We start from the raw sequence: 15123 nt of genomic DNA on the forward strand, positions 1-15123 counted from the left end.
TTAAAGCCTGGTTTATGGTCGCCGTAGTGAAGCCGGCACTAGGTGCGTGCGCAAGAAAATTTCATCATCGCGGCTTTCTTGTGGTGGGCGAAGGCTCCGCAAGTTGTCGCGGCGCTTGGTCGCGCACCTCTTAATTTTATCTAACTACGCGCCCACTACGCACAGCGCCTTTCATTTCAACACGGAGGCCTTCGAGGGAAGACTGGCAGACACTCTAGTTTTTGGATTTGGGAGAGAGTTGTTCATGTTTACTAATATTTTTTGGACTGTCTGAAACCATAGGAATAACATGTATGAATTTTGAAAAGGGGCGTACTTCCCCTTTAAGTTCTTCCAGTGGATGAACACAGTGTTCCTGTGTGTTTGGAGATACAGTGTGCAGGATTTGAAAAGGTTCTGTTCAGTGTACATACCCTGCTATTGTGTCGTTTTTTTGACATGAGTCTACAGCGACGCTAGCTGCTCTGTAAGGCACAGCATTGCTTTGTGCTAAATGCTAATGTCAGCATGCTAACGTGCTCACTGTGACGATGGTTGGTGCTGGAGGTGGGGTGTTGGGGGAGAGAGAAAGCAGCCAATAGCAGCGTGTAGCAGGAAGCAGCACAGGTAGTCATGGAGGAACCACAGGGAAGAGAGAGGGAGAGAGAGAGAGAGGAGTTGGCAGCTTGATCTGTGTGGGATGTGATTGGAGCTCTGGATCAGGTGATGATTCGCTGATGTAGCATGACTGTGCAGGTTCTGTCTAAGGAGATTACCTAGGATGGGAATGAAGAATTTATCTGCAGCAGTGATCATCACACCGTCTCCATCATTCAGGTCCCGTGCATGGGCTATGTCCTGGTGATTTTTTTCTCAACTAGAATCTCACACTGAAAGATGAATAAAGGGACAGATTGTCAGCTTTTGACAATATGCCACCATTGGCAGCCAATTAAATAGACCAACTTAATCTCACTGTTCTTTTCACTGTATTTCCTCTGATTTCAGACAGTCATCATCCAACACAGCAACATAATGTACAAATGCAACATTATCTTTTTTTTCTTTTGCTTTGCAAGTCAATATTTGGCATTGTACCAGCGGGCACCCTCTGGGTCTGAAAAGTGAACCCAATGCGGAAGGGCCTTAAACTTGCATTCTTTCTAACAGCCAGCAGGGGGCGACTCCTCTGGTTGCTAAAAGAAGTCTGATTGTATAGAAGTCTATGAGAAAATGAGGCTACTTCTCACTTGATTTATTACCTCAGTAAACATTGTAAACATGAGTTTATGGTCTCAATTGCTAGGTTCAAGTCTTTTTCAATACAGCATGATGTTCATTTAGTAAATTATGGTCTTATTTAGAGTCAAATAGACCTTAAAGTAGGGGATGTTTTAGGGCGGGTTGTGATTGACAGGTCGCTACCACGGCGTTGTTCGGTCTGGGAGTTGTCCGTGTTTTCATCTTACAACTTTAACTCTTTCACAGAAAGTTCATGAAAGTTAATTGTAACATTTTGGTCGCCTTAAAATGTCTCATTCAGCGTTTGGTTGTACTTAGCGCCACCCTCTCGTGTCATTTCTGGTTGCAAAAAAAACAACATTACGACGGCCAAAATCCAAGAAGGCGACAGTCAAAAATGCCGAACTCGAGGCTTCAAAACGGCAGTCCACAAACCACTGGGTGACGTCACGGTGACCACGTCCACTTCTTATATACAGTCTATGCATTATACCCAAAGAAATCATTACCTATCACCTTGTTTTGCCTCCTGAGCAGCAGCTCTTAGCTCATGGACAGCGAGTGCATCTTCACAGTCCTCTTCTATGTGGACTGTGTGGGATATTGTGATGGGTTTTATTTTGTTACCAACACATAACACCCATTTCTCTGATGTGCCAGATTTAATAAGAGGTAGCGGGAGACGGTGTTTCTACGAGGGACGACATGTTTTGACACCTGTAGCTGCTCATTTTAAACCCAGGTGTGTGCTGCACATGTGAACAATGTGTGTGTTTCTGGTTCCAGGTGCGTTTTGTCAGTGTTAAAAAAAAAAAAAAGCTGCTCCTCTTCTCATATTTAACCTCGGAGTAGGAAGTCCAGCTTGAATGAGTCACTGGGAAGTGAGCTGCTGGGAAGTGGAGCGATTGAGTGCAGTTGTGTAGGTGCGGTGTGTTCAGTTTAAGTGGATGACGAGCCGTCCTCATCCTCAACAGCTGGACCTCAGATCTGAAATACATCATCAGTAGATGCTCTCGAAGATCAGGCATTTTTTTTGTTTTAAGGATGTTCTTGAAATTTATTTTCTCTCCTCCATATCTCCATTTACATTTTTAGGTCCCTTCCTCCTCTGGTTGTTCAGAGAGGCTTGTTTTGGCTGTAACAGATTGGCCCGGCCCCCTCAGCCTTCCCTGGCTGCCAGTGTCTGGGCTGCTTGTGTCGGTGTGGGTCAGTAGCTGCAGGCTGTTTGTCGACCGCGCTGGGAGACGGAGAGGGGGAGGTGTGGGGGTGGGTGTCAGGAGGACAGCAGACAGTTGTTATGGGCTCGGGCTCTCTTCTCTAAGCTCTTCACCGCTCTTCACTGCACTTCTCCGTCGGCTTTTGACGCCCTCCCCTCCCGGTCGAAATCCCTCCTCGATGACGACTCCCACACACACTCTTCTCTGTCCTCCTTTTCCCTTTTGTTCTTTGTCCTCACTTGCTCCAATCACTCTCGTTCATTGCCTTTAGCTCTCTTTATCTCCTCGTCTCTTTATTTCTTCACAGCAGCTTTACATCGCTTTCCTTTTTTAGTTGCTTCGGCTGAAGTTTTTCTACTCCCGTCTCGTCCATATTCCTCCCATCCTTCGCTTCTTCTCATCCATCCATCCGATCTGACTCCTTCAGCAGTCGTTCAGTGTCACAGACGGTCCATCCTGCGGAGCTTCGTTCAGTCAATCAGACCAGCTCTGTCCTGCAAAATGTCTCCCGGTCAAACAGTTGTCCCTGTGGATTGTTATTCAGACAGACTTCAGTCAGTCTCTCCCCATGGCTCAGACATTTGCATGACAACAGTTAGAAACACCAAACCCACCACACCTCGTGTTTCCGGCCCAGCAGATACACCATCTGTGGCAGCTTGCAGAGTGACCCCGGCGTAGATGAAGAAGCAGTAACAAAATAGCTTTATAGATGGTGTATGCGTCAGCAAATAATAGTCACAACATAGTTGAGACACCATTTACATTCTTTCTTGGCTGTGGAGTGTGTTAGTGTCATGGATGGTTTACTGAATGGACCCAGTGCGCGCAGGCTCAAGGCCCCTGGACGTCTTGTTCGTGTTAGAAAGTCAATCGAACAACCACGAAGTCACAAAAGAACGATGAGAGAGGAAAAAACAACCTCAAAGACAGACAAAACGACTACAAACGACTGTTGGGGCTTTGGGTGAGATGTAGAGCAGGTCATCCAACGATCGGAAAGTCGGGGACTCGATCCCCGGGTCCTCCGGTCACATGCCAAAGATACTTAACCCCAAATTGCTCCCGAAGGCTGTACCATCGGTGTGTGAATGAGCATTTAGATTAGATTCTGATGGGGAGGTTGACACCTTGCATGGCAGCTTCTGCCATCAGCCATCAGTGTATGAATGTGTGTGTGAATGGGTGAATGCTGCCATGTAGTGTGAAGTGCTTTGAGTGGTCGGAAGACTAGAAAGGTGATATATAAATGCAAGTCCATTTACTACTTACATCTGTGTGCAGGAGAACATTGACTGAAAATAGCAGCTATTAATTGAAATTATTTCATATTACAATATTTACAGTTGTTTATCTGGCAGGGCTCAACAGTAAGGATTGCCCGGGGCAATGACATGTGTAGGGCATGTAAATCTAGCTACTTACTGTCCCGATTGGGCAAGTGGTAAAAAAAAAGAATCGAACACACTGTTGTTGTTTTTCCGGAGCTGATGATTAAAGTAGCTGAGGAGTGCGCCATCTTGCTTCCTTCTATTCCCTGTTGAGAGTTGTATATGCGCAGTACCGATAGGGCACTTGTGAGAAAATGACAATATGTATAGGGGCAAGTAAAGATTTACTTCAGGCAAGTAGATTTCTGACCCACTGGCCCAACCGGGCAATCTGAAAAAACATTAACGTTGAACTTTGTCTGACATTCATTAATTACACCGAATAAATAATGTAACTATTAATAATGTATAGATTATTATTACAGAGAATCAGGGCTTTACATTACCTAATATTATTACTTACTTATTATTAAATTACATTTATAAACATGCTCCCCAGTCCCCCCCCCCATTCAACAGTTCCTAAACCCGCCCCTGACCCCGAGGGCACGTTGAGTCAAAATAACACTAACTAGGCATCAAGTAGTGCCGTAAGCACAATGATTAAATCGTCGCTCTCGTATGAATGTTTTTCACCTAATTGCCCGTGTGAAGCTCAGGCACACAGGAGGCTCATTCATTTGGCTTGTCATTGGGTTTCTCTTCTTAACCCGATTGTCCCGCTGTGCAGAAAATATATGTTTATTTATAGATAATACATTTAGAGACTCAACCACATTAGTTTGATGAAATGAGACACAAATTAGTTACACCATGTAGTACCAAGTGAACCACGCTCTGCTTGTTCGACAGTGCTTATTATTTAGTCTGTTTGGTTGAATGCTGTTTAGAGATTTAGACACGATGCACTCGTATACTGTAGATATTTGTGTGTAGTGGAAGCTTTTACAGTTTTGCCTTTGTCAGTGTTGGATTTATCACTTAATTTCACTTTAAAATGTCCCTTGTGACAAAGGACCAACTAGTCAAGAACAGATGATATGTATTATAATAGCATGTACTAACAAATGTCCATACCACTGTCCACGCTCCCCCCCCATCCTATCTCAAGGACTCTGATGGCGCCCCCAGATCAGAAGGCGTTCACCCTCCAGTGTTCTCCTCCCTGCGCCAGTCCAGAGTGGTGTCATCCACCTCCGAGGAGGAAGAGGCCCTCACAGAGAAGTTCCTCAAGATCAACTGCAAGTACATCACTGGTGACAAGGTGAGATACATGTTTAGTTTAGTTTAGTTTAGTTTAGTTTATTAGGATCCCCTTAGCTGACGCCATGACGCCAGCTAGTCTTTCTGGTGTCCGACACAGAAATCACAAACAATTATATACATTCAAACATCTCATCACTGTATTCACATTACCTTATAGAAAAATTATGCCAGCAAATTCTATGCATTGAGGTATACATATTTCAAACCTTATGACTCCACATAGAAACAAATAAATGAAATATCAGCATGCCAGAAGAATCATTAACTGTTCATTCATGCAGTTAATTGCATTAGATTCTCTTTTAACGCTTTCTAGAAAGTGCTTCTGGTATTTGTTTTAATAACTTGATTTGGTAAAGAGTTCCATCCTGTAATAGCTCTGTAAATAACAGTTGATTTGAGGAGATTTGTTCTCGGCCTAAGTGGTAAAACATATCCTGAACTGGCCTGTCTTGTCAGATTATTATGTTCTTCACTGATGTACACTACTTGGTCCGTAAAATCCGCCGATTAGACTGTTGTCAGGCTATTAAATGGCGTTATCAGTCGCTATAAGCCCCATAGATATGTGTCAACTGTTTTTTTTGCGTAAACCTAAAGAAGTTGTACTTGTGTTGCCTTAAACTAAAGAATTTGTAGTTTTATTGTCTTAACCTAAAGAAGTTGTAGTTTTGTTGCCTAAACCTAAAGAAGCCTTTTTGTTTGTTCAAAACATAACGGTTCATTCAGTTTTACAACATGTTAGAACGTGTTGCTTTTAACTTTCACTTTCACTTTTACAACGTAGTAGGCGTAGTAAGCCCTTAATGACCTACATCTATGGTGCTTATAGTGACTGATAACGCCTATTTAATGGCCTGATTACAGTTGAATCAGGTGGTAAAATACTGTAGTTTCATTTAAGACATTCCTGAAGAAGATCAGAAGACTGGATTGTAATCTGCTCTCTACAGGAAGCCGTGAGAGTTTACAGTGCATTTGAAAAACATTTATGTGCATTGAACAACGAAGAGCTAATCTGGCGGCTCTGTTTTGAGCAATTTGGAGTTTTTTTAATTTATTTTTCTTCGCTTCGGATGACCAAATGACGGGACAGTACTCGAGGTGTGACAAAACTAAAGCTTGGATCACTTGGTTCAGAGCTCTTAATGTTACATACCCAAAACATTTCCTGGTCACATGATAAAAGATAAACACATTTATGAGTACGGGCACTTTGCATCCTCCTGGGTCATTTGACGGGCAGACAGACAGCTGCAAACTGCTTTGGGGAAGCTGCTCGTAGTCAAAAGCAAAACTGGTCAGCAAAAAAACCACACCTGAAAGTGCCGGATGGAAATAGGGGAAGAAGTGGTTGTATTGGTTTCTAACTAAATATACAGTCAGACGGCACAGCTGCCAGCTGCAGGTACTCAACATATTTCAACAGGCTTAGCTGTAGATGTGGAATCGAAATGAAAAGTAATGATGAGACTCCACATTAAAGCTCTTTTTCTTTTTTCTCGGTTTGATGTTTGGTGTTGTAAACCATCAATGCGATCAAAGATCAAGTGTTTCTGTTGAGATTCAGTCATCAGCAAAAAAATACAAAATACTCCACTTCAGCAGACCAGAATCCAGTTGCTGCACAATAACCGTCTGCGATGACCTCTTTTAGTTTATTTTACTTCACCGTGAAAACATAATAATCTTTTGCTGTTTCAGTTGCTAATTCTGCGCCCTTTTATGCCATTCACTGCAATATATGAAATCACTAACTGAGGCAGACGTAAACAAGGCAGTTGGAAGGAAAGTCATTACAACAAAATGCTTTGAAATCTTTCACAACAGATATCTTTCAAATATTTTTATCAGGCAGCATGTGCACATCAGTAATACAGACTTCTGTGATATATATATATATATATATATATATATATCTTTTTCCAGAACAAGAGAATATAAACAGAGTTTCTTTGCACAAAGGAGACCATAGGACAGGAGATGATGCTCCCAGTATAACCAAAAGTGGATCTGGTCTTATGTGGGCTTTAAAAATCTTCGAAAAGAATGAAAATATAACACAACCCAAAAATCTTAATGCGTCATGATGCATAGGTATGAAGTAAATCTGCCTCTGCTTGGTCGCATTTCTCACAAATTGGTGAAATTTCTGGGAAGATTTTATGTAGCTTTACCTTTTTAAAATGTTAAACCGTATCAAACTGTGTCTGGCATTCAAGGAGCAGATATGAACATAATTCAGGACTTTGTCCCCAGATGTCTTCAGCTATTTCCATCCCTCGGTCTTTATCACAGTCCTTCTTTATACAGCTCATATCTACTTGTTCATGGTCTTCCACTGTATGGTATATAAATGAAATTGGATTTTCACTATACAGTCTCTCAGACGCTGGTCCAGCTTGTCAGGTGTTGCGCTTTCAAAATTGTGAAGATGGCTCCTAATTTCACCTGACTTTAAAATGTTCCTTGTGACGAAGGACAAACTAGTCCAGACCAGATGGGTCTTCACAAAGTGTCTACAACCCATTTTCATTCACAAATATTGAGGTCAGAGGTCAAGGGACCCCTTAGGAAATGGCCATGCCAGTTTTTCCTCGCCAAAATTTAGCGTAACATTGAAGCGTTATGACTTTGTTGGTACCAATGGCTTCCTTAGTTTTTTGTAGTTTCATATGATTCTAGTATCTTCACTCTAGCTTTAAAGTTGAGCCTGCTACAACCTCCGAAAGACAGATTAGCAACGATTTTTAAGAGGTTAATTAAAAATCAATACAGTGTTTTGGAGAATCGATACAGTATTGCAAAATATAATATTGCGATACTCATGTGTATCGGTATTTTCTTACACCCCTTAAGGATAGATTCAGATCAGATTGTAATTATAACATGATTTTTTTAGACGAAATGGGAGATTATGATATCACCAAGCGAGCTGGGTAGACAGTCCTCTCTTCTTCTTTGTTGTTGTTGTTTTTGTTGTTGTTGAATTTAGTTAAGAAACCTGGAATGAGGATAAAAATGAGAGCACAGTAAACACTGTGGGCACATGTGTGGGCAGTTCTGAATAACCCCGTAGACCGGCACATGAAGAGAAGCATCTCTCCTGCTGACTGTAGTTTAATTCTGCTGATTAGAGTTAATGTTGTTCAGATGGCCTGTAACCAGGGAGTCTGCAGCTCCCTTGAAGTGTTGTAAACTCACTTATCTAAATGCAGCATCTTAAAAGCTCTTCAGTACACTTAACACGCTGTGTTCAGATCTTCCTAATCTCTGTTCATGACTTTTTCTTGACCGAGATCTGGCGCTAAATCTGAGCGTGTTATTGTTTGGCCTTCTGAAATATGCAGTTTGGTAGGATCATACAAAAGTAACATCAATTGTGAATTAAGAAAAACAAAACAATCCAAAAGTAAGAAAACATACAGTGTGTGTGTGTGTGTGTGTGTGTGTGTGTGTGTGTGTGTGTGTGTGTGTGTGTGTGTGTGTGTGTGTGTGTGTGTGTGTGTGTCTGTGTGTGTGTCTGTGTGTGTGTGTCTGTGTCTGTGTCTGTGTGTCTGTCTGCTCTGTCCAGACAGCTGTCCTGCTCTCAGTCAAACACACACAGATCCATGGTATTGAACCACTGCTGATTCACTCCCAGGTACCAAATGAAAGCACTGAAGTGGTCACTGTGCTGCCAGTCAATAACTTCTACTTGATTTAGGACATTTGTGGTCTCAAATTGATATGGCTCCCTGTTGTTTAAGTGACAGAGGTGCTTTTGATTATCTTTTGGTGGTAGATAAACATGCTAAATTGTTCCTTTTTATGCATTTAAAGGGACTCTCTGTGAGAATCAGACAACAGTGACACCTGTGGCCGTTAAGTCAACGACAGTCAGTGTCCTGTTGCTGGCACTACTGACACTCACAACACTGAACGTGATTGACAGGCATCATGTTGATTAACATTAACAACATTAGCCAGCTAAAACCACAATATGTAAGGGATAATGTACAGCGAGCAGGTCATTGTTGTGAAATAAACCCCAACGCGGAGCCCCCCTGAAGAGGTTTATTTCACAACAATGACCCACTAGCTGTACATTATCCTGCTTGTTACACAGCTACTTACTTAAGAAATCAGTAATTTGACACAAAACATTTGAGACACTTCTGCTCCGCTGCTCGCTTGTTTCTCCACCGCTCTCTCTCTCTTGCTTCACCACTCACTTCCCATTTGCACACACACTCCCACAACACTAGTTTTCCCTTCGACGTCAGTCACATTCCTGTTTTGCAAGACGGGCTTCACTAAATATAACTTATGGGTTTTTTTTGTGCTTCCGTGGAGTTTGTGTTGGAGGCTGGTCGCTTGTTGTAACGGACTCCATGAACGTTTGCTATGGTTGCACACTGTAAGCCCTGAAGGCAGTTGCAAGCACGTATGTTCCCGGAAAAAACGGCCTGGGTTCTTCACATTAAAAGCAGTCTAGAGGCTGATAGAGGAAACCCAGAAAGTCGCAGAAGGTCTAATTTTTTTAGGTTATGTTACAACCTGTTCACACACTGGCAATAACAAAACAATTAAAACACGTTTATACGTGTTAAAATTTACATACAGTCCCTTTTAAAGTTCCAATTTGTTTCCTCACCCATCCCTCTCTCTTCCCATGTTGATTTCAGGGTGCGGTGAGCGGGGTCTTGCTGGTGACGCCCAACAACATCATGTTTGACCCTCACCGGATGGACCCACTGGTTCAGGCCCACGGGTGCGAGGAGTACGGCATCATGTGTCCTCTGGAGGAAGTACAGTCTGCTGCCATCTGCAAGGAGATCACCGACCCCAAGATCAGAGAGGCTGTGCCCGAGTAAGAAAAAAAAAAAACATTGTTATTGAGAGTATGTATGAAAAAAGACTTCTGTGATGACTAACACATGTAGTTATTCAAAGTCTGTGCAGCTATAAACACTGACTAATTCACTCCTACGTACATTCTCATTCTCATAGTTACACTTTATATCTTTCCCCACAATTTAATCCCAAATGCCGGCTTTCTCCCACTCTCACCCTCACAGAAATGCAGCAACCTCGCTATAATCAATGTCGTTCTCTGCTGCACCCGCGGTCAGATTGCATCAGCAACCAATTTCAAGTTTTCACTTTAATTCCCCCCCCCATACCAAAATAAAAAGGAAACGGCAATTACACCAGGGTTAATGAAGTATGCCTTCACCCTCCTACGTTCTGATTGCTCACCTCTTTATGCACTAGGAAGCAACCACTTCAGAGGATTCACTTGTGTTTCCTCCCACCAGTTTTTTTTTTTTTTTTTTTACTTCGTTTGAGTTGTTTTAGTGTTGTTGTTGAAGACCAATTTATGTTATGTAAGGGCAGATATGGTCTAGTATTAGGAACTATGTGCAGTCATTTATTTTCTGTTTCCTCTGGTGGTAGCGGGGTGTTCTTGTGCCAGGCCCAGCTGTTTTCCCAGCTGTGCTACATTGTCTGTGTCCTCTCTCTCCCTCCTCTCTCTCTCTCTCTCTCTCTCTCTCTCTCTCTCTGAACACACAGCAGAGCAACAAGTGCCATGCAGAATGGGATTCTGTGTGCTCTGTGTTAAAAAGTGTTTCATCTTGGGACCTCATTAGAGGTTTTCAAGAAATAGAAAGTTTTCATATGCATGATACACTGACTTGTTCTTTTGTACAGGTCGAATTGGGTTTTGTTGTACATAGAATTAAATGCAGCTATATTATTTTACGACTATTTATTAGAGCTGTCAAAGTTAACGCAATAATAACGCGTTAACGCAAATTCGTTTAAATGCCGCTAATTTCTTTAATGCATTAACGCAACGGTGGTGCAGTGGTTAGCACTGGCGCCTCACAGCTAGAGGGTTGCAGGTTCGAATCCGGCTTGGGACCCTTCTGTGTGGAGTTTGCATGTTCTCCCCGTGTTAGCGTGGGTTTTCTCCGGGTACTCCGGTTTCCTCCCACAGTCCAAAGACATGCAGGTTAGGTTAATTGTGGACTCTAAATTGCCCGTAGGTGTGAATGTGAGCGTGAATGGTTGTCTGTCTATATGTGTCAGCCCTGCGATGGACTGGCGACCTGTCCAGGGTGTACCCTGCCTTCGCCCAATGTCGGCTGGGATCGGCTCCAGCCCCCCCGCGACCCCTAACGGGATAAGCGGTTGCAGATGGATGGATGGATGGATGGATGGATGGATGGATGGATGGATGGCATTAACGCAACAAGAAACCTAAGGAATCCATCGGAACCAACCGTGTCAGGCTAGCTTGTCGTGAAGAAGGCTAAATAACGCTCTAAACTTACACTAAATTTTGGGGAGCCTCCCCTTTACAGACATGCCCACTTTATGATAATCGCATGCAGTTTGGGGCAAGTCATAGTCAAGTCATAGTCAAGTCATAGTCAAGTCAGCACACTGACACACTGACAGCTGTTATTGCCTGTTGGGCTGCAGTTTGCCATGTTATGATTTCAGCATATTTTTTTATGCTAAATGCAGTACCTGTGAGGGTTTCTGGACAATATTTCTCATTTTTTTGTGTTGTTAATTGATTTCCAGTAATAAAAATATACATACATTTGCATAAAGCAAGCATATTTTCCCACTCCCATGTTGATAAGGGTATTAAATACTTTTTGACATTTTGAACAGATAAAAAAATGTGTGATTAATTTGCGATTAATCGTGATTAACTATTTTAATTAATTGACAGCCCTAATATTAAGTTGGTGCGACAGTATTTATGCATGTGGGGACATCAGTTCTGTCCATGCAGGTGCTTTTCGTGCCTGGTCTTGGGCTAAATTTCTGTACAGTTGGGATTATATTGCACTGTGTGTGTGTTTTATGGTCGGAGCCTGTGCTGCAGGCAAGGCATGAGTGATTTTCCATACAACAGGAACGACTGGGTATAAAGTGTTTACTTTCATAAGACTTCATCTCACCAGTTCACTGTGATTTCTGCTTTCTTTTTGTTACCGTTCCTGTCATGCAAAAGTGATTTGCTGAACTTTGAAACCAAAGTGTTTACAGTGAACAGACTGCATATATGACCCAAACCACTAGATGCTCATATTCCTAAATCATAAACAGTAAGACGTGATTATGTTCTGAGAAGATCAGGGCAGTTCTCTCTATTTTATTACTTGATAAAGGCTTTTTTAGGATAAATTAGTTAAGCTTTGCTTTAAATGCCCCACATGTGTAGTCTCATCTAATATATGTCCTCCAGAAAAAACTGCAAGTTGTGCAGAATGATCATGTTTGATCTTTTTAATGTTGTTTGACCAGAAATGGCAGAATGGGAGCAGAAATAGCAATCTTGTGTGACAGCATTATTTAGTTAATAATAATTTATGTGACTGAAATAACTGACTTGGATTTATTTAATTTGTTGTCCTGCAAAAATAGCCCACGTCAATTGATAAAACAAAGCTCTCAGCAAACGCGTGCATTTTGTATTCTCACTTTTAATAATAGATTATTGCTCATAAATGTGGCTGATTGGTTAAAAGTGCACTCCATTGAATTAGTGTTGCACTTCTATAAAGCTAGGGGACTCACAAAAGAAAGAAGATGTCAAAATCAAATCAGCAGACGAAGAGACCCTGACTTTAAGTCCCCCCCAGTTTGGGTCAAGCTCCAAAAATGCTACATCCTGCATTTCCCATAATGCAACTAAATAGTGTCTCTCATTAGAGCACCCATGCCTGATAAACACCCACGTCTTTCCAACTCCATGGCCTTAGTTTGTAACACAGGCGTTTCTGTAAACTGATCCCTCCACATGTAGAGCATGTAAGGAAATATCAACATGTCCAAATATTCCTTTATTATTGATTGAGTTGCATGTGTCTTATTGCTTCTCTTTGTTTCCAGTGACCTGGAGCCTCTTCCTACTGAGAGACATCCCTCCCAGCAGAAGGAGCCAGAACAGCGTCTTAGGGAGCCAGGGGCCAACGACACGGCCCCGCGCAGCGCCGAGGGCTCCATCTCCGAAGACGTCTTCACCGAGACGGAGCTGTCCCCCATCCGCGAGGAGGAGCAAGCGTCTAATGAGGACCTCCGCCTGGACAAGTCCTCGGGCGCCTCCACAGAGTCCGTGCGAACCGTCACCCAGGCGGAGGCTGCCGGTGCCGCGTCCCAGGCCCCAGGCAGTGCCCGCGGCTCGGTCAGTCAGCCGGAGGAGGAGCACGCTGCGGAGAAAGCGGAGGACAATCCACCAGACACTGCCACAGAAAGCGATAGCCAGTCCCCCATGGGATCCAAGCAGCACAGTGTAGAGAAGCCACCAAGCACACCCACTACCACCAGCAGCAGCACTAGCCAGGCCCAGGGCCCCAGCAGCAGCACCTCTCGCCCGGGGTCCCAAAGCTCGGCCACCCCTGGTGCCACAGACACAGCCAGTCCACAGGGGGAAGCCAACGAGGGGACAGACGTCTCCAAAACGGACACTATGCAACAAGGCAAGGAGGAAAAGGAGAATGTAGAGCAGACGCAAAAGGACGGCACGCAGAACTCTGCAGAGGGTAAACACATTTACTTAGTAACAGTTGGAAAACGTGTAACTTAAACCTTGTGGAAAAACAGGTATAGGACATTTCAGGTGATGAATCTGGCTTCACGTTCTCTTTTAGCCGCAACCCTACGTCCATACTCTTCTGAAGACTATCAAAGTGAGTTCCTGTCCTCTCTGGCTGCTTCAGAATCACTTCTCTCATGTTGGTTCCTGATAACCTTTCCGTTTCCACTCTGCCTTGGTGCTAGTAATTGGAATATAAAGACGAAGGGAAATGGCAGCCTCTCTGTTGTTATCAGCCTAGCGGAGCTAGCCGGGCTTTATGGGGCTTTATGCAGCTCTTTGATCTCGGGCTCTGGTGGTCTGGGCCACTCCTCCGGGCGATAAGCTAAAGCCTATCAAACACCACAATGCCACAAACACACGTAACGCCCAAAGGCGAAACACGATGGCGATGAAACCCAACATCAAAACGCCTTCTGAGGCGGCATTCAGAGAGGTGTTATTTATATGTGACATCGTTCTCTGGTTTGCTTTCAGGTGGCTTTAGACAAATACTAACTTCCCCAAAGCCTGGGGAAAAAAAAACGTATTTAGTGTTCAATGCCGTGTTTAAGATTAAAAGGATCACACCAGTGGTCTTAGATGTTTTAACCTCCCACGTTCGGTACATCCCACGCTGGATTATATAATAAGACACCTTCCAGTAACATTTACAAAACACAATTATAAACCATAAATTGTACACCAAATAGAAGAAGAAAGAAAGAAATAATGGCCAATTTCACATCATCACATCATTGACTGCACTTACATGCACACTAATATTCCACTATTAATCCGAATACGACAATATTTAGAATTTGACACGGGTCATGTGTCAACTTGTCTGCAGATGGACCCGCGAGGACAGTCAACTGAGTGAGGCAAGTGAGCCTAGAAGACAGGAAAAGTCAGTTTTTTATACACACTTGACACTTACAAGGTCAAAAGGGAAAGATGGTAAGATGGAAGCAATGTGTGGGATATGCCGATATTATTCAGGTTTTAGGAGCATCCTTTGGACATGTACACAGCGCATTCGGAATATGCATCTCTATTGGGGTTATTATACCCCCGTGACAATGTAGTCGGGGGTATATAGCGCTCCGCGTGTCCGTCCTTCTGTCCGTTTCGATTCCGGAGCAGATCTCGGAAACTATTTAACTTAGGAACTTCAAATTTGGTATGATGGTTGACAGTGTGGTCTAGTTGTGCCTTTTGGGGTTAAGAAGTCCAGAGTGCCCAAAATGTTTGCAATTTTTTTTCCCATTAGTTCCTAAAGGGCAAAACCTTTGGCCATACTTTAGTAGGGGTCAAGCAGTGAGCGGGGGTATGTGAGCCATGCTCACTTTTGCCTTGTTACAGCAATTTGCGACACATGTCCTCGTGCCTGTTTACAGCCAGCTCTGTGCGTTGTGCACAAACCAACTAGGCAACAGTTTGCAGAGATACATGCCCGAAAGGAAAACCTACATTTTACTCTTAAACATTATGAAAGACTTGGATATAA

The 15123-nt window shown here is 43.1% G+C and overlaps 1 protein-coding gene across 4 annotated transcripts in view; it reads left to right on the forward strand.

Moving 5' to 3' along the window:
* Positions 1-15123, forward strand: part of oxr1a (oxidation resistance 1a) — a 187897-nt gene that overhangs the window by 153311 nt on the left and 19463 nt on the right. For all 4 annotated transcript variants that reach the window (XM_037785297.1, XM_037785300.1, XM_037785299.1 and 1 more), the window contains 3 exons: positions 4881-5033; positions 9703-9887; positions 12932-13581. In XM_037785297.1, coding sequence (XP_037641225.1) covers positions 4881-5033; positions 9703-9887; positions 12932-13581 — 988 coding nt within the window. The remainder of the gene's footprint in view (positions 1-4880; positions 5034-9702; positions 9888-12931; positions 13582-15123) is intronic.

This window comes from Sebastes umbrosus, chromosome 11 (genome assembly GCF_015220745.1).
Source record: "Sebastes umbrosus isolate fSebUmb1 chromosome 11, fSebUmb1.pri, whole genome shotgun sequence".
NCBI classification, from domain to species: Eukaryota; Metazoa; Chordata; class Actinopteri; order Perciformes; family Sebastidae; genus Sebastes; species Sebastes umbrosus.